The sequence below is a fragment of the Mixophyes fleayi genome, chromosome 8 (genome assembly GCF_038048845.1).
Source record: "Mixophyes fleayi isolate aMixFle1 chromosome 8, aMixFle1.hap1, whole genome shotgun sequence".
Classification (NCBI taxonomy): domain Eukaryota; kingdom Metazoa; phylum Chordata; class Amphibia; order Anura; family Limnodynastidae; genus Mixophyes; species Mixophyes fleayi.
Window position 1 is genome coordinate 2205020 of NC_134409.1, and position 20552 is coordinate 2225571.

At 41.7% G+C, this 20552-nt stretch overlaps 1 protein-coding gene across 2 annotated transcripts in view; it reads right to left on the reverse strand.

Moving 5' to 3' along the window:
• The window catches only part of ERI3 (ERI1 exoribonuclease family member 3), a 182076-nt gene that overhangs the window by 73573 nt on the left and 87951 nt on the right, over positions 1 to 20552 (reverse strand). For both annotated transcript variants that reach the window (XM_075181604.1, XM_075181603.1), the window contains exon 7: positions 841 to 940. In XM_075181604.1, the coding sequence (XP_075037705.1) occupies positions 841 to 940 (100 nt within the window). The remainder of the gene's footprint in view (positions 1 to 840; positions 941 to 20552) is intronic.

Sequence of the window (20552 nt, forward strand, 5' to 3'; positions counted from 1 at the left end):
ATAAATATTATTTGTGTATTATATTATGTGTGATAATGTAACGACATACAACACTTTGCACATTTATCTGAGCAGGGAATCGCAGCTTATACATTCTGGAATCTTGGGTTTGTGAGCGAGTTGAGTTTTACTCCACAATGGAGGCTGTTTGTGAAGCACAACGCAGTGCAAAACCCCTGTTGGTAGCGCAGGGCGCCTAGATTTCCCCCAAATTGTATCGAGATAGCGGAAAAGCCGCATAAAACCAAGACTAGATTCTGAGGAGATCACTGAAATGAGATCAAGAGGTGTTGGCTGCATTTTTAGGGGTGTTCCAAACAGACCTCAGAGCTGACGCTCTTTTTGTTTCTTGTTTCAGTAATCAAGGAAAAAAATGGAAGAGATTTATTTACTAAGGCGGGAGGACCTTGATGTCTCGTTTACACATGTGCACAGCTTCCGCCTGTCCGCACAGCGGGCGTCTCGTTTACACATGTGCACAGCTTCCGTCTGTCCGCAAAGCGGGCGTCTCATTTACACATGTGCACAGTTTCCGCCTGTCCGCACAGCGGGCGTCTCGTTTACACATGTGCACAGCTTCCGCCTGTCCGCACAGCGGGCGTCTCATTTACACATGTGCACAGCTTCCGCCTGTCCGCACAGCGGGCGTCTCTTGCGAGCAGAGAGATGGCGTGCACCCTGACGTGTGCTGGGGGCTCTGCTGTGTTAGTAAATGTCTTACAGAGGATCCTAGTGGGAGATCAGTGGTATCAGTAGATCACAGAGCAGAGATCGTCACCCATGTTACTTATTATCACTGTATGTGTGAGGCATAAACACGTAATGTACGAGGGCACTCACCTATTCCACTGTGGGGTCTTCCTATGTGCTGCAGACTCATACCCTTGTTCATGTCTAGAAGTCCGTTCTTAGGCCAAGTGCCAATGGCGAAACTGTATGCCTGAAAGAGAGGAGGAAATCATTACTACGGGATAAGGTATCTGTCCCAGAGCAGGTGAGCCCCTATATACACAGAGGACCAGATCTTACGCAGTCTGTTATACCATACAGGATAATGTATCTGTCCCAGAGCAGGTCTGCCTTCATATATACAGAGGACCAGATCTCATACAGTCTGTTATACCATACAGGATAGTGTGTCTGCACTATAGCGCACTCAGGCAGCATCGTTATACAGAACCATGTAACACGCTGCCTACATATACAGAGAACCATTCTCATTCACTCTTGTAGTGTTAGTGTGTGTAGTAGTCATGCCGAGATATGGCACTGTCCGCATTACTATCATAACATTCACATATCATATGTGTAGTCTGGACACACCAGGAGTTACAGTGTCTCACTCCAGTTAGTTTATGGATTCGTTGTCCACTATGGGGCTTGTAGTTCCACAACCACTGAGCAGCCACTGCCTACCTCTGCTTTACGGCATCCAACATGTACAGACCTGGGTTGAGGGTACATCTTGCTATGGGAAGAACCCATCCCCTCCATTAGCGGATAAATACAGGTAAGGTGACAACCGATTGTCTATACAAAGTATCACAAGAATACTGATCATGTTACTATCATCTCTGTCCATCATCCAACAAGGTTTATGTGGATGGGGCTTATTCTCTGCCATCCTGAAGGGAATAAGCAGATGAGCTCCATTCTATCTAGCATAATACTGGAATATAATTCACATTTAGTGCCATGCACTACTTGTCTTACAGACACCGCCCGTGTCCATATTAATAAATGAATGAACTACAATTACACAGAATGGGCTCCTGGGTCTTAGACACATTTTATCTGGAGATCTGATTTAATAAATAAAGGGAAGAACAAGACTGAAAATCGCCTCTAACCTCAGTCTGTGAACGCTACAATGCTGGGAATAGACAATGATCTTACACACGGTTTTACATATGTTATGTGCCCACAGGATGATGTTACGTGTGAATGAGCCCTACAGGGGGGAAGGCGGGAGAGTGAGAACCCGACAGGATGGGGGACTTACTTCTTACACATATATAAGGTTCAGAGTATAAAGCAGTGAGAGGTATAAACAGGCCAGAGACAAATTACTGACAGGGGGAGTAATAACCAAAGTCACATAAACTGAGCTGTGTAGAGGGGATGTGGTGAAGGAGTGTCCGAAATTAGTAATAAGCAGCAATGAACTATGCAATTTACTGGGAAATGTGTGGCTACTACTCATATATATATCATCATCATCACCATTTATTTATATAGCGCCACTGATTCCGCAGCGCTGTACAGAGAACTCACTCACATCAGTCCCTGCCCCCATTGGAGCTTACAATCTAAATTCCCAAACACACACACAGACACACACACACACACAGACAGACACACAGACTAGGGTCAATTTGATAGCAGCCAATTAACCTACCAGTATGTTTTGGAGTGTGGGAGGAAACCGGAGCACCCAGAGAAAACCCACGTAAACACGGGGAGAACATACAAACTCCACACAGATAAGGCCATGGTCGGGAATTGAACTCATGACCCCAGTGCTGTGAGGCAGAAGTGATAACCAATGAGACATTATATATATATATATATATATATATATATATATATATATATATATATATATATATATATATATTGTATTTAATAGTCGTTTCCCTGTATGACTCTGGACAGAAGAGCAGATATGTGACAGAAGGGAACCACCCCAACATAGAACTGACTGTGTCTTTGGACCCGCCAACTTAAGTCGGGCTGATCTCTCCAGGCCCCCTATTCCTGCTGCATCCACACACACAGTACAGCGAGGTAGGAGACATGTAAAGTGCCTCTCCAGCAGTAAGATCATATCTGACATTTGTACAGCCAACACGGCTCCTGTCATTGATCATAATAAAAGCTCCCTGTTTATGTGTCTCCAGGGGGTGATAAGTGTGACGAGGAGAGAGGCACAAAGCCGTACGATCCCCGTCTGCCTCATTCTCACGCAGGGTTTTCTCTTCTTCCCTTTCAAGATTTTACAATGAATTAAGCAGGTCTGAGGCTCAATGATTCACAGAACAGGTAAGTCCCCCAAAACATCCTGGTAAGAGATAAAAAAAAATCCAGAATAACACCCAGCAACCACACTCTGTAACTATACTACCGGAGGAAGACAGTCTGCAGCTCAACGAAAAGTTATAGCATGTCCTGCTGGGACTTGTAGTTCCACAACCGCTGAGAAGCCAGTGCCTAGCTCTGCTTCCCGGCATCCAACATTTAAAGACCTGACAAGATAACGGTACGTCTCGCTCTAGGTATAATCCATGCCCTCTGTTAGCGGATAAACACAGGTAATTGTGAACAAATGATTGTCCATACAAAGTATCACCCGAATACTGCACGTTTTACTATACCCTGTCCTGTTCAATAAGATACAGTTGTTAATGTGAGATGAGAGTCTCTGTTGAATTTGTAGAGCCTTATTCCTGGGCATGGTGGCACACAGGTCTCATACAGACCGATATGTAAATTGGCGGAGAAAAGGAAATGAATTTGCTTTGTAGAGTGGCACCAGCTGTCTCTGATACACAGGTACAGTGTCTCAAGGCTGGCACAGGCTGGACAAAGGTGTCGCCATGCGTACAGAGGCACATACTGGATGGCAGAGGAGGGTGATAATAAAAATGTGCTGCCTGGTAGTCCGACAGGCATTCAGGGAAGATGCCAAGGAAGCAGCTGGCACACAATCCTCACTTTATAAATAAGCAGTAACACATATATTCCATAGCACCCCCAGACAGCATGGACTTTACACAAAACGCTGGAACCCCCGCGTTACTCAGTCATCGATTAGTCTATTAGAGCCGGTAGACTTTCCTGTTGGGTGCCAGTCTCTGTAAAACACAGGAATATCATCCCCTTAACCTGAGACCAAATCCTAGGGAACAACAAATGATGTTACAGACTTGAAGCAAGAAAAATCAGGATTGTCTCGAGAAAGGAAAAAATAGGACATACAGTAAAACCCTCACATCCAAATCACTGGTGACTGTAATCAACCAGTGTCTATGAGAAGTAGACTTGTCTTTGTCCGAGACTAGTAATACAGGGTCTTTAAATCTGAGATGAAAGTCCTAGAACACACATCTATTAAGGATATTAAAAGGCTCCGGTCACCTACGCTCAGCAGAGGCAGCCGCTTTATGGGCTGTACACAGACGATTGGGAACTGATGGACATTTTAAAACATCTCAAAGCTATATTGAGAAATATATAAATAAGTTTATTTGGTGGAGCTGCCCTAACTTCTTGGATAAAAGAGATGTCCAAATATCTGACTCCCCCTCCTGGTCTAAGGTGTCTGAAAATATACTAATAAGCTCGCAGACATTTCTCTCACCTTCGCCCCGGCCCTCTGATTGGGCAGGAGAAATTCTTACAACAACCCGGCCATTAGGCTGGGGCCGTACTCACTGAGCTCTTATTTATTCCCCTCTTGTTTTGTCACTTTTGCTTATATCTGTATTTTTCACTATTTGTTGGGGTGCATTGATCTAGGATCTAGGGGGATTGTTGTGGACCTGAGGATCCCACTGCCCTTAATCCTCTGAGGTCCCCCTTTCTGGGGGGGGGGGGTGGGGTTCCAGAAGATTTGGTACCCTGGGAAATGCTTCTGTAGACCCCAGGTGCAAAAATGGGCCCTCCCTATTCTTACAGCGAAGGGGGATTCCGAAGACTCTTGCCCCCTAAGGGACCTTTTGGTCTCAGGGGTTGGGATAAAGGGACCCTTCCTCTTTTGGGAAGGTTTGAATTTCCACACCCTGGTGCACTTTTTATGCACTTTGGTGACTGTGAGACCCGATTCCAGGCTTTCAATTACAAAAAAATAAATATTGATATTAACAGAAGACTGGTTGGAACAATGTATCTGTCTTTCTCTATCATCTGTTCTGTAAATGTAACTTGTCCACTTCATCTTCAGAGTAAAATTTGTTGCAATATTAAGAAAAAAATAAAAGTAAATATCTACTGAATGTCTCCCCCTTTCCTTCAATTCAGCATGAGCAGTAGAGTGGAGGGAAGTGGCAGATAAGGGGGTGATTCAATTCAGGGGTGCAAGCAATGATGAGCGTAATGGAACCTCATATCAAGGCGCGAAGAGTGTCGTGGGTCCCAGAACTGAACTGATTCTGCGCATATACATGAGATGTAAGGCAACTAAACAAGGCCTGTGTACATAGGACAGAGAGGATCAGGATTCACACACGGATATGAGGAGACGGAGATCTGTAGCATATTGAGGTGTTTGTAATTTATAACCTAATAACACCATATTTCCTGTCTCTTACTGCCCTGTTAGCAGATAATTAAGTGCCCACGTACGTAGCCACTTTCTGCAGCCGTCCTGCTTCCCTCTTAGCCAAACACGCGGCTCTGCGGATAATTAATAGATAACAGTGCTAATCCTATTGGGAGATGATTAGCAATTAAAACTCCTAATTAAGTCTGTGCATAATTCACTGGAATTACAGTTTATGTACACAAAGGGGAGTTTGTTTGGTTATGTCTGGCCTTACACAAATATGTGTTGATATCTTTATTGTTCATTATTCTTCCCCCAGCCAAGACCTCAGTCTGCTGTACATCAGGGCTACGGTACGCGCTGTGTAAGTGATATAAGAGCAGATGCTGTGGCCAGCTGCGGCCGTCAGCACCACGCAGCCTCTTCCTCTATATCAGGATGATCAAAAAATATATATTTCATTGATTCAGTGACATTAACCAAACAAAGAATAATCTTACAGTTTAACGGGTCAATTTGGTAAAATCTGTGCTCATACGCAGGAGTGCGCTCGTAGAATACACACAGCGGACGCAGGCGTTCTGTGGGCTAAACCAATATTTTATGAGTAAGACTATAAATTGACAGGAATAACTGTGAGGTATGAGGCACAAATTCACTAGGAACCAGAGAAATCACTGAGGCGTGAGGCTCTTTGTGTCTCATGCCTCATGATGTTGCTGGCTCCTAGTGAACACTGCATTCTTATGAAATATTGATTCAGCCCATTAAATGGCTGCATCCAACGTGTGTGTGTTGACAACAAGTGTTAATATATTGCAGGTAAACACATTTCAGCAGTTAGAATGACAATATCCTACTAAAAATTACACCATTCAAATATTATTGGATTGTAATATTTTCAAAGCATTTCAATATTTTTTTTTTCAAGATAATTCAGCCACTAGGTGGCACTGTACTGCTGTTAGACCATTTGTGTCTGTGTATTAAGCTACTGGCATAAAGGGGGATCACTGTCACATCACCTTTTTATCATACTTTTTCCCTATTTAATTTGCAAAACTCACATCATATTTTCCCTTCATATAATGAGCTATACATTCTGCTTCTTAGCGCTACATGTATGAATGGAGGCTATAAAGGCTTTCTCCAATCCTTACATGGCAGAGCAAACGTCTTATTATATAAATCCTGCCTGTCCCATTTCCTCAGTACTTATGTCTTTCTGGGTATACTCTACATTAACACTTTTACCCCAAACTCTCAGAAGGTCAGGACAAGTGCCGACTTCCATATCTGGATGGGCCTGGAACCTACAACCAATTTCATTTTTATTTGTATGCAGTATTTTTGTCCAACGCTGGTTGAAAAAATATGTTAAACTTAATAAGGATCCATCGGAACACTAAGAGATGAATGGAAACAATGTAACTCAACAGACATTTGTGTGGACAAGACCCCGCCCACTACACTTCAGGGTTACTCAATAAGAACATTGCTCACTGCAATGTAACATCTATGGAAGACAAATGATGAGATATGATCAGACTTCTGGTGACTGCTGTGTTTTACATAGTAATTGTTAGGTGTGTGGGTTTATTGTAACAATTTGAATACTGTAAAGTGGATGACTTATACAGGGGTACATATAGGGAACACACAATCTATATATTGTGCTGAAGCGATGAAGGTCAGATCTAAGTACAGACCCCGGTGTCGTCTCACAGGCAGCTGCTGCCCCTCTATGAAGGTCAGGTAGGCATTTTATGAATATTCAGAGTGCGCCTGCAGGATCGATCGGCTTTTAATTGTTTTTTTCCTGGGTGTTGGAAGGAAGTGCTGGGGGCATTGATCAGCTCCAGACGAGGCCGCTAACACTTGAAGTGAGATAAGAGGAGGGAGGGTTTGGGATGACGATAAGTAAAGATATAATCCTTAGCATGTAGCGGAAACAGTACATGCTACATAGACAGGGGCTCTCATAATTAATCACATTATAAATCACTGATACATACATTTTGATGAGGATCCCGACAGAGGAACTACACTGAAGTGTTAATCGATACTTTCAAATGATTTAATTTACGGTCAGACATATTTTCATACGAGGGGTAATTGCAGCGTTCTCTGGTAACAGGCAAAGAACTGAAAGGTTAACTAGTAAGGAAATCCTATGGTGTGAAAGTCATTGCCACTTTTTATTACTGATTGAATTATTATAATCCCGGTGGCTGGTAGTTATAGATGCATCACCCCTTTGTCAGGATACATTTTACATACAGACGAACTATAGGATTGAGGGCTATGTCCCCGTAACGTTTATTTACATAATGACACAGGGATAACGCATGGTTTTGTAATTGCAGAGCAAGTAGGGCGATTTGTAAGCGCTATAAACCGGCTGTAACGTTGGATGAGATATTAAAAGTGGAGGTCGCAGATTTTCAGAAACATCAGTGAAAAAAAAAAATCCCCAGAATTTATTTGTCAAACAGACAAACAACTCTCCCCGGTAGAGGGATAAAACCACCATCCGTTATTCATTTAAATGCAAATGTGCAGGACTTTGAGGGCAAAAGGCGTTATAAGAAATACAGAGAGGCTTTAATACTGGAACAGAGTAAGTTATGGCTGGGGCTAGAATGACACTAAGTAGTAAGTCATATCAATTATTAAGCAAAATTGTTCTAATTTATATATTTATGAAAAATGAAATATTTGTCTAAAAAAAAATCATGTATTTAAGTAAAAAAAACCTGGGTCCATGTTTGGTTTCTCAGAACTTGCAGTTATTTCCTGAGTACAGAAATACACAGTTACTGGAGTAAAGTCATATGGCTGAAATCTCTCCACAATAAAAATAAATAGAACTCGGAACACATAAGTCACAAAGAGCAGAGGGGAGAATGGCAACATTAAATGGTCCGAAATTCAATTTATCAGGACAAATAATGAAATAACAATCTTCCCCCATCAGCTGTGATTTAAGGTTACAGGCATGGGGAGAAGAAGAGGGAAAGTACAGGCATAATGCGTGTTTACTCATGCAAAGAAAAAAATATTTAAGCGATGTAGAGGGAGAAGATTGCCATAACTAGTGGAGAATAACACAGTGTGCTTTTCTGTCAAATCACACTGGAATTTCAGTAATAGATTCTCAGACTGACACTCCATTCGATTCGAAGGTGATCCTCTTTATCCCAACACATCAAATATTAAACGCCTGTATTAGCCGATGCGCCGTCACTTCCCCGGCCTTATTTTATTCATTCTACCCTGGTCTCAGCCATTCTGCTCTTTCAATGTTATCTAAACATGCATTAATACACTTGGGCTCTTATCAATTTTCTTTTGTAAAGAGAGGACGGGGGGAGAGGGGAGAGGGATACTTAAAAAATATTCAAGGTTTTTATTCCTTACATTATTATTTTTGTCCCTATTTTGCAGCTTCTCACGTTTGTGAGTGTATGGGAATGTTAGAGGGAAGATAGAGGGATAGAAGTGGAGACGGAGCCAGTTTGACGGATGCCTTTCAAGAAGGGCAGTCTAGCTTGTCAGACCCCGAGTGGGAGATGAATTGGCATATCTATTCAGGCTGCCTCCGGATGTCATGCAATACAGTTTAATATTCCCAGATAAAGCACGCCGAGCTATCGCAATCCTGACACCGGAGTTATTTGTTCCCATTCTGCGCTCTCCCACCCCTCCCACTATCAGCGCTGCGCTGATATCCTGCGCAAGTGTAAGAAGACCCCACAATTACTCATGTAATACATATTACAGAGTATAAAGAGGGGTCTATGGACAAATATAATGTAAAAAAATGGCACCTAAAAAAAAAAAAAACTACGCTGTTTTTTTTGGTGTGTTCTTGTTGAATAATAGGAGAGTGCTCCTAATACCCCCCAGAAAAGGTCTTACTAGGTACAGGAAAATAAATGTTCTTATATGTTTATAATACTCTGTCTATAGGGGGCGCTGTATCATTGAAGTCTATGGCTAATACTATATTGTACCTTAGAGGAATATTACTTGGCAGCCACACACATATCATCATCATCATCTTATTTATATAGCGCCACTAATTCCGCAGCGCTGTACAGAGAACTCACTCGCATCAGTCCCTGCCCCATTGGAGCTTACAGTCTAAATTCCCTAATATAGACACACACTCACACACACATAGACTATGGTCAGTTTTGTCAGCAGCCAATTAACCTACCAGTATGTTTTTGGAGTGTGGGAGGAAACCAGAGCACCCGGAGGAAACGGACACAAACACAGGGAGAACATATAAACTCCACACAGATAAGGCCATGGTTGGGAATTGAACTCATGACCCCAGCGCTGTGAGGCAGAAGTGCTAACCACTGAGCCACCGTGCTGCTTTCACATATTAATACATACAACCATGAAGACAATTGAGAGACCCTGTACGGACTGACGTTAGTATGCTTCACTGACTCTCTCCCCACGTTACCCCACTCTTACCACCACCTCATTGCAAAACAAAACTTTCTACTTTCACATTACATTGATCAGTTTGTGCACCTTCCTGCAACTTTCAGCCATGTCTTTACTTTGGGAACGCCCCTTTTTTTGACATCACACAGGAGGAAACAGGTCTTGCGTCCTGCTGTGGAACGAACAGCTTACGCTGCATCTCCATTCCAGTCACCCGTTGTCCACACTCGTCCAATGACACAATTCCCCAGCCTTTTTGGACAGCATGAGATCTCAAACAGAGTAGCGTCTGTCTCATCGGGATCAGCACGTATAAGGAACAGCGAGTCTTTCGGGAATCTAATACTTGCAACTTTATATCCAGTAGACTTCTTAGAATAACTTCTAACATTCTGTAGGATTGGATGATTGGATTTTCCATGGATATATGTCAGGTTGGACTGAGGTCTAATGGTTTGGTGTACATTTTTATCCTGACTTGTTTTGGTTTTAGCGCCATGGGACTTTACTAACCATCAACAAGATGTTGCCATTTTTATCATTATTTTCATTTTGAAATTTATCTTGTCTTTTTATCATGTTTTGTAATGTCTACAATATTTTTCTAGTGTGGTGAACACTCTGTTTCTTTACTGTTTAGTGTAATAGGTGATGTGAGTGAGTTCTCTGTACAGCACTGCGGAATTAGTGGCGCTATATAAATAAATGATGATGATGATGATAGGTGGACCTAGCAATAAGCACAATGTTAAGATTACAGGTCTAGTGACAACACAGTTCTTACTAACATCCATTCCTCATCTCCTCTTTATTATATGCATATGACCATTGAAGGCAATCTTGAGCGCATTAATCAATCATTACGAATTATGTCTTTACTGCACCCTGAATTATGACACAGCTCTGATACAGCTGTGTGTTGTATCACAGAGTGAGGAAAATAAACAACTTTGTATCATGCTATAGAAACATAACTGAAAAGCACAAAACAAAAAGGAAAATAAAGCAATGTATGCACAAGTTGCAGGAAGGTGTAAACCCCTCCAGCACACCAAGGCAGTGCAGCCATGCTACATGGGGCATTTTGTGCATGTGGTCCTTTAATTGATGCTGAAGGATACTAAAGTGGCACAGTGGTAAGCATTGCTGCCTGACAGCGCTGGAGTCATGGGTTCGATCCCAACCAGGGTCCTATCTCTGCGGAGTTTTCTCCGGTTTCCTTGCACACTCCCAAAAAACATACCATTAGGATAATTGGCTACTGACAAAATGTGAGTGTGAGTGAGTGCGAGTGTGTGAGTGAGTGTGTGTGTCAGGGAATTTAGACTGTAAGCTTCACAGGGACTGATGGGAACATTACCCACAATCTGTTATACAGTGCACTTACTGTACACAGGACAAAACTGGCGCCACAGCGAGGGTGGCATATAATAGGGGTATTGTGATAAGAGAGTTATTATATCACAAGTGTCTAGTTATAATGGATAACATCACGAGATTATTGCAGTATAAATATTAAGCCTAAATCTTGCATCTGCCAAATATCATCCTGCCAGGCTGGAAAAGGTTTAATTTTGATGTGTGTGTGGGGGGGGGGGGGGGGGGCGCCTCTTCAGGGAACACTCGCTGCCTCCTGCCCCATTAGCCGGGTGCCCAGCCATGTGTGGCATCTCCCTCTCCTTTGTGCTCTCCCGCCCCTCCTGTGTCTCAGGGAGCTTTTCCATTAGCCCCTTTAATATTCTGACACCCGGCACATTCACACACTGATCGCCCTGTGAAATTACATTGCTAAAATGGAATTGTGTATAATCAGCCTGCTCAATGCACTGTCAGCTGCATCACAAACAAGCAGCAAAGCTGGCTTATGGCGGCTCTCACCATCGCTACAAGATTACACCTGTATTACACCTATTTATCTACATAGGTTTTACTGATGCCGTCAAGCGTCATCTGTTCGCTGTTTGCCCACGGTAAACGCAGGTCGGTTTATCTCATCTGCTGCTAGAATAGCCAGAGCGATTGTCTCATACTAGATGGATAATAGTCAGTGGGATACATCGTAACAAAAACACAATCAGGGGAAATTAATGTATGTTAATCCTAACGGCGGAGCCAGTAACTACAGTAAGACAGTGGCTGTAGATGGGCGCACCAGGTTACTGGTGGTGTAAATCAATCTTTTCCTGGGTTCAAATCCTGTCTAATGACACAAAATAATACAGAATCCAATGTGTCCCTTTACAATTACTATATTATATAGTATACATATGGGATCATTGAGTCCCTATTTTAAAGTCTACAGATATTAACAGTCACAGAGAAAGTTTAATACCATACCAAGCACAAGGCCACATAAATCTGAGATAACTCCTTAGATCTATAACAACAACATACAGTGTTATTCCTTATAACGCACAGGTTCTCCCACCAGACCTCACAGATGTTTATACACATTTCTCATATCTATTATATTATGCACTACTATAGTAAACTCTTCTGTATTAAACCCTACGGCTCCATTTCCAGAGAGGTCACTCATTTCCTAATATATTTTCGGGAACACCCCACACAGCTGGAAAGAGGGGTGAATCCACTCTGCTCCTCTCCAGAACCTCGCAGCCCTCTGAACTTCTGCAACAATGTAGCTGTTCAGTATTACAGAGCCCTCTCAATACAATCCCTAATTAACCTTGTCTAACGATGGTGATTGGAGCTTTCCACTCAATTAAACACCACAACAATCCTACAGGGACTTGAATTGTGATCTACACGTACTGGGAGATGTACCACAATTAATGACCGATGTTCTAAAATGTAGCTACGCTCTTCGTTTAAATACATGCACAATTTCCACCCTCTGTATAATGGGACGTAACTTCAAATGACCGAGTCCCATTATAACAAGTGGGCTGCAAATTGCTGCAAATAAACCCTTCTTAATATAACGCCCCAATGATCATCACCACCTTATTATCTCAGTAGCAAAACACTAACTCACATGCATGTGTAATGTATGTCAACTCTGCACCGAACCTTCCATAGCAAAAGCGATGTAATAATGATTATTATAGGGAACATTAAAAGTGGCCCTTTTATATGACCAAGGTCTGTGTAACATTCATATACTGCCGCTTGCTGCCCATTTTAAGGGTCGGAACTGACCACAAGTGGATTTTGGGGTCACTCTGCAGACCCCGGTGAGAGAGACAGCACTGGAGTCACAGACCTGACAAAGATGGGGGGGGGGGGGATTGGGATTATCATATAAACACACAGAGTGGGATGTGATTAATCTGGGGCCCAGTAAGAAGTCTCGGTCCTCGGAGGTATCGATCTCCCAGCACAAAGCTTTGTCAGAGAACGAGGGATCAAAATCACGTTAGGCTGATGCTTGTTAAGCTGCCAGCCTTGTTTAGCCAAACGCCGTAGCTGTGCGATGACTTGAGGGTGCTCAGGCGTGTAACACGCTGTCCAACAACTGTAATGTAACCAAAATACTTTTCAAAAATGGTTACAAAACAAAAGCCCGACAGAAGACCGACGCAAGAGGAATATTTCTGCAGGAAGAGGACAGTGAAGTATTACACACACTCCTGGTCTAACAAAAGCCGCAACGTAAATACTGAATGTACTGACACAAAGTATGGAAATAAGGAGCATTTATTTTCACTACAGAACGCTCGGTTTATACTAACATGTAAGTGGCCGAAATCATAAAAAATGTGATAGAAAATGTAAAATTCACTTAAGTTCTCTGAATATTTTACCGCTTTGATTGCAAGTCTGCAAAACCATGTCCATCAACATTAATATCATTATTTTTGTAATACATCATTTTCACTTATCTTTTTCAAAAGGAAGCGAGGAAATAAAAAAATAGCTTTTTATTGTATTTTTCGTGTTTGTTTTTTTTTACAAGGATAACAAAAACATTATGTTCGCCTTTTAAACAGAAAACTCACAAAGATAAAGAATTCAGCTTGTGGATTATTACCCCCTCCAGCATGTTAGGGTTTCTGCCCCATGAGGAGCATGATGACGAAACATTAATTACCATTAAAATCCGCACTTTTTCCCAGTGAAATATGTTGTAAGTAAATATGTTGAGTTCAATTATCTCAATTATTTACGCAACATATTAACAGATAAAACAAAACAAAGTATCAGACTGATGATCAGCCGGTAACCTCACATTCATGTATCATTCCACATTTTATTTAGACATGTATAAAGGAAAAGGGGATTATAACGTTGGCGATACCTCTCAGTTCCCAGACTTCGAGCGCGCACTTAGGAAGCGCCCCCAAGACGTAGAGACGTCCCGCTGTGGTGGGACGGGGGGTCGCTGGCATCAGGTTTAAGGAAGATGAAAGAGGGTTGCCAGTTTCTTCATTTTTATTACAAATTTCTCTCCTGACGATTATTTTTACATGTCCCAGATCTCCCCTGAGGTGCTCGTGATTGAATGAAACCTGACCCGCGGCTGCAATAAGTGTATTTCAATTACATCTGTCACCGTGTAACGATATAATGATATATCATGTGATATTAAATCCATACTAATCATATCATGGTTTTTTTTTAATAGTGCTCTAACTGCATTATCACATCCAAATAATTAGCTATAAGCGTATTGTGCAGCTTCAGAAACTGTGCCCAATCCAACCATCTGAGATTCTGCCCAGGTCCTGCTCTAGAACCAAAGATCCGTTCAGGCTGAAACAGCAGATAATCAATAATCCGGAAGCGTTTCGTTATTTTATCTCTTCCCAAAACAACGGATAGATAATTTAGTGGTCATCTTATCCAGGATAGAATATATAGAATATTACTATGGATAATATTTAGATCGGACAAATAAACAATGGAATTATTGTAATGTTACTATATTTTCTTACACAAGTAATTTATTCCAACTGATAATCAGGAGGTAAGTGGCCAAAACAGCTCGTATACACAGAAAGCAGCAGACTGACATGTAATATTTGTCTATTGCTTTCTAGGCTCTATCAGCAGCACTTCAGACACAGGGGCTGGTGAAGTGCACCATAGGGGCTATTTATATCAGATCAGCTAAAGAGGAGGAAGGAATCATCATACAGACTAATATGTACAAACATAAAATATAAACAAAATATAAATAACATTGGTGATGCATGTTTAACTCTTGTAACTCAGAATTGTATTTGTTACCTCTTAGTTACAATTTACTCCTCGACATTGAATGTTTGTGAAACTTTTATACCTGAATAAATAGAAATCCCAGCAATAAACCTACAGACATCACTGGTGAACAAAGGGATATACTTAGGTGTACACGATCATACAAGATAGAGAAGGGTATTTTATCCATCGGACGGAGCTCAGAATATTCCATGTAAGCTGGGTACACTCGTCAGACACAATTTGGAAGCGTCCATTTTTAAAGGTATTCATACCTTATTGTAAGTTTACAGAGTGGCTTAGGTGCGCTTAACATGTTTTAAGGAACTGTTCTTATGTTTTATTTTTGTAAATGATGAATTGAACAATAAATTACTATAGAGATGTGTTCCTGGTAGAGGTATAAGGAATAAAGCCACATAGACATGCTGAAAACAAAGTGAAGATCCACCCCTATCATAGGATTCTATGGGAAAGGTAATAAGCACCAAATTATTAAATTATTCAGAATGGAGCATTCACACAATAAGGAAACAAATTAAAGGTAAACGCTGTTACCAAGTCTGATGTGTAACTACTCATATACTAATGGGATCTATTTTCTTGGGGTTACACTGTGTTTACTAAGCGCCTTGAATTTGAGAACTAAATGCTTAAATCGGCCTTAATATCTACAAGTAAACTGACCTTAATTTTAGAGTTTCTAATAACGGTGCAGCCCCTGGGGTTATCCTCCACTATAAATAATGCAGTATAGCAGAAGGCAGTAACACTCTCGCAGCTATATCTCACTCAGCCAAAGAGCAAAGGTGTAATCCTAGGGCTAGTAATTCTGGGAAGAGACACGCACATAGCTCTTTTGACCAACAATGTGTCCAAAACTGCAGCCCTTCTACCGCGTATACAGTCAGGCTATTTCTGTGGAAAAGAAGAAAGTGTTGAAGCCCCATTGCTGCAGTGAGGGTCCACAGAATCCCCCCATCACCTTCCCTGATGTGCAAACTCTTTAGTACTCCTTCATCTGTTAGATTAGCCAAGAATTTCTCAGCATAAAGTTATATGGTCATACTTGTAAGAGCAGGAAGATTGTTTGTGATCTTTTGGCTTTATTTCAGCCTCAGCCCACCCCCTGGGAGAGAGAGAACCTGCAGCTTTCACAGTCACGATGGCTACTTGCGTTACGTGACACATTGTACATGAATCAGCACAACCGAATCTACGCTATTCATTATAAACATGGAGGTCATCTATAAAAGTGCAGGAAAAACTCCAACAAAAGAATTGCAAAAAAAATGTTGCTCAGAAAACAGGAAAGATAAATACAAATAGATGAAATAAAGGGATGTACACTGTGAGACCTGCGGGTAAAGCACTTTTCAAATCTTATATATAAAATCATTGGTTTGTTTGTCTGTTCAGATATGAATTCAGACACCCCTGGATCGACTGGGATGAAAACAACGCAAGGGGTCCCGGTCGGACCTCCCGCTGGTGTACGCTGGGCAGAACTTTGACCCAGGCAGCCTGTTCTGAGCCTTCCACTGGATGGGTTTGGATAACATTTAATATACAAACAAAAACAACACTGGGCAGCCACCTCATGGGTGTGTTGAAAGAGCTGCTAAGCTGCTAATAATTATTTAGAAAGATGACAGTTACATCCAACTCATTGATAACTTAATAACTTGAAGATTTAAACCCCGGGAAATGCCAGGTACTTAAGCTTGTGATAAATAACAAAAATGATCGACAGGCGATACCTAACTGTATAGGAAATCATCTCAAGCCTTCCAGCCACTAATACATTACAAAGTCGCCCTGTTATGATCACCAACGCTTCTGCCAAATTATTATTATTAATTTTTATTTATAGGGCGCCACAAAGTATCCGTAGCGCCGTACAAGGACAAACAATGGCACAGTACAAGGTGAAACAGCACAGTACAAGTAACAGTAAGCACTATAACTCTGGGGGCTCAGGCACAGCATGAAAGAGAGGGAGGGAGGGGAAAAGTGAGTACAGGCAGGTAACTATGGCCCAAGAGGGTGGGCACGGATGACAGGTTGAGAGTCACTGAGGGGAGAGGAGAGAAGCGAGAGGAGACAGAGGGCAGAGGAACCGAGAGGAGGTGAGCTGAGTAGCTGTCCCCCAACATTCACCCCTCTTAAAAGGCCACAATTATAGGCCACCAGGGCAGTCCAGCAGTATTATCATCATCACCAGCTATTTATATAGCGCCACTAATTCCGCAGCACTGTACAGAGAACTCGCTCACATCAGTCCCTGCCCCATTGGAGCTTACAGTCTAAATACCCTAACACACACACACACAGACAGACAGACAGACAGACAGAGAGACAGACAGAGAGACAGACTAGGGTCAATTTGTTGGCAGCCAATTAACCTACCAGTATGTTTTTGGAGTGTGGGAGGAAACCCACGCAACACGTGGAGAAGATACAAACTCCAGTCAGATAAGCCCATGGTTGGGGATTGAACTCATGACCCCAGTGCTGAGAGGCAGAAGTGCTAACCACTGAGCCACGTGACGCTGTTCATGCTGGGGCATGTTTGTTTGATGTTTGGAAGCCAATTCTACCAATCTCCTTGTAACTCCCCAGTTACCCAGGTGAATCCATTATCTGTGTCCTATACATGCTGCATATCTGTACAAGACACAAGATTGCTGGAAAGCTAACTCACAGCACCAAGAAAGTTATTACAAACCTATACAGCGCTAACGCCAATATGAAATATCATAACGACGCAAAGAGCAATAGTGATATCAATCTGTAAGTAAAATATGTCCAGAAAAGGGATATAAATTAGTCACACACAGTTTACATTCACAAAATCATCTCTGGAGAATAATGCAGCGTTGTCAATGTTTTCTGTGGAATTCCAAAAAAGAAAAAATGGGCAAATCAAACAATAAGACAACAATAGCAGTGAAATTAATTAAATAAAGTGCTACTTAAACGAGGAAAAGGCTTGGAGTATTAATGTCAAGGCTAACGCGTTTCATGAGCCCGGGTACAGCCCACTGTCACTAGAACGGTACATAAATCAGCAAATAAATATAGATGGAACTGTTTTCATTTTATTTTATCAAAAAATTATATTTTGCATCTTATTTTTCAACAACAGGTCACCGATTGCCTGAATTCCAAACTTTCCGGTATGTATTGAGCTCAGAGATGCACCTGGGCACCGGTAACATCTGCAGTGAGCGCCGGGCGGACGACTGTGGAATTCAGAATCACCCCCAAGTCTCTCCTGACATTGGGCTGTGTAATTCTCAGCACCCGGTGCCAGATCAGGCCATTGTGTCAGGCAATTTCCATGCTAAATTATACCCAGAGACAAGAGCTTCATTACCTGTCTAGAAGTGGTGCCCAAGCTGTTAGCTTTTAGAGGCGGCATTCGGAAATGTTCCACTGATCACTTCCCCAATTTATTTTGGCTGCTCTGTGAAGGTGAAATAGTCATGGAAGATTTTAGCATATTTAGAGGCAGTTTGTCACACCACTGTCACGGAGCACGGTGTCGTTACATCTTGCTACTCTCCCCGTCTGGGAACGTGCTGTCAGGGGTGTTATCTAACAACCTCTGACACACAAGCTCCAGATTAGCGCTGACAACAAACGGAGGGTTTAATTGAAAATAAAAAATTATGATCGCTGTGACAGGAAACAAGAAGATTACAGCCCGCCTGCCAGCCAATCACGCGGGATGATCAGATAATTATTTAACCCCTTGAATCCCAAGACTCATATAATCCCCGGGACACAAACAAAAAACTTAGTTAGGTTAATTATTCACTTTACATTTACAGCGCAGCTACTGAAAACGTTCATTGCTATGAGTAAGACATAGAGGACGTCACATGAGCGCTTTAATTGCTCAGGCAGGATTCAAAATGCCCAAAGCGCTTGATAAAAACATTCTCCAATGGAAATGTCTCATATTTCCGCAAGCTCTGCACGCGGAGTGTTTTTAGCATTCATTATAAGCCGTAAACGCAATATTATTATGTATTACGCAAAGCATCACACGACCCATAGACATACATAACAATACTGGATCTATTCAGTCAGTATTTCTAGAGGTAATCTGACCTCACAAAAATACCAAAATATGTGCACTCCTTAATCTAATTTTTTTTTAACACTGTATCAATAAATTTGTTAAGTACCAAGACACATGATTCTGTTGCTATTATTTTGTATGGCTGCATTATAGTGAGACTGTTAATGGACATGTGTCCTCTGCAAGGTTTATACTACAAAAGTCAGGATAAATAAATGTAGCACAAATGTAAATTTTTCCTTCAAAGGTTAATCACGTGGAATCTGGGGACAGACTAGAGGCACCGACCTCAGTCCTGGTCATGTAAAAACAGGATATTTTTCATGGCTACTCAAACAAGGATATTTCCACACAAAAAAAATAAAAATATTTTATTGCTTTGTTTTTAAATAACCGTCAATAAGGGTAGAAGTTACCGTGTGTCACAGTAGCTGTATGGGATATGTAGCCACGCTACAAGTTCCATTCATTGTTACACAATTATCCACCCATATGAAGATAGCCCACTGTGGTATCACTGGATAACACTGAATTTAGAATTACTAACAGGCTATAAGGAACGAGGGAGAAAGAAGAAACTCAAAGAAAAGGAATGAAATATATTCATATATTCTTTTAATAAAAATGCATCTAAATGTCTGTTACCCCTGTTATAACACCAGAGTCGAAAGGTAATATATATATTTCACACTGTATCGGCTGAATATGACAACTGTAGACATTATAATTTAAAAAAACAACAATGTATCAGCTTCTTCAAATCTAACCTCCTCGGGCTACGTACACACGGATGCTGCAAAACAACGCTTGTTAAAACGTAAGTAATATGACCTCGCTTCAAGGTACCCCTGAGGTGTGTACATTAAAGCCGCCCATAGTGTACTACGTACTTTACATACAGCTTAGACAAGTGTCCCCAACATACTCCATTATTACCGTTTGTTAATGCTGCAGCCATTGTGGAAATGTACATGACACAAAGAGATTGTCAGTAGGTGTTTTTAGAGTGCGGCGTCGGAGAGCATTTACTAGTCTTTGTTGATATGGGAGAATTGTGCTTGTGTACGAGGCCTTCGTCATAAACGTAATAACGCGATTATGGTCCAATGTGTTACCGCCGCCATTCAGTGCCTGCGTAATAAAAGACTGAACGCCACACACTGTGACCAGCACCAGGATAAAACTAAGCGCAGTTATATTTAAGATACGTTACCACAAGACACATCCACTGCCAGCCAAGCCAAATACTCTCTGTTATAAGGTGAAGCAGGCGCATTAGGACTTGGGTTACAATGGGTTGATCGATGTCGGTTTCAGCTGTTTAGAGACTGCAGCATCCGACATCATGTTGCAGAATTCACATAATAGAATTAGGTCTGCAGGAGAAGCTGGAAGAAATGTCACAGCAGACACAATAATAATGACTCTTCGTACTCTGTGTGTCTTCGTTTCACATTAAACTTGCTGGATTTTTGTGGAAGATATTCCAATGTCTCGGATCAGGTGAGGGGACCGCGGGACGGCTGGCAGATCTGAGAAACTAGGTTCGCCCCAGTGGGCAAGAGCTTGCAG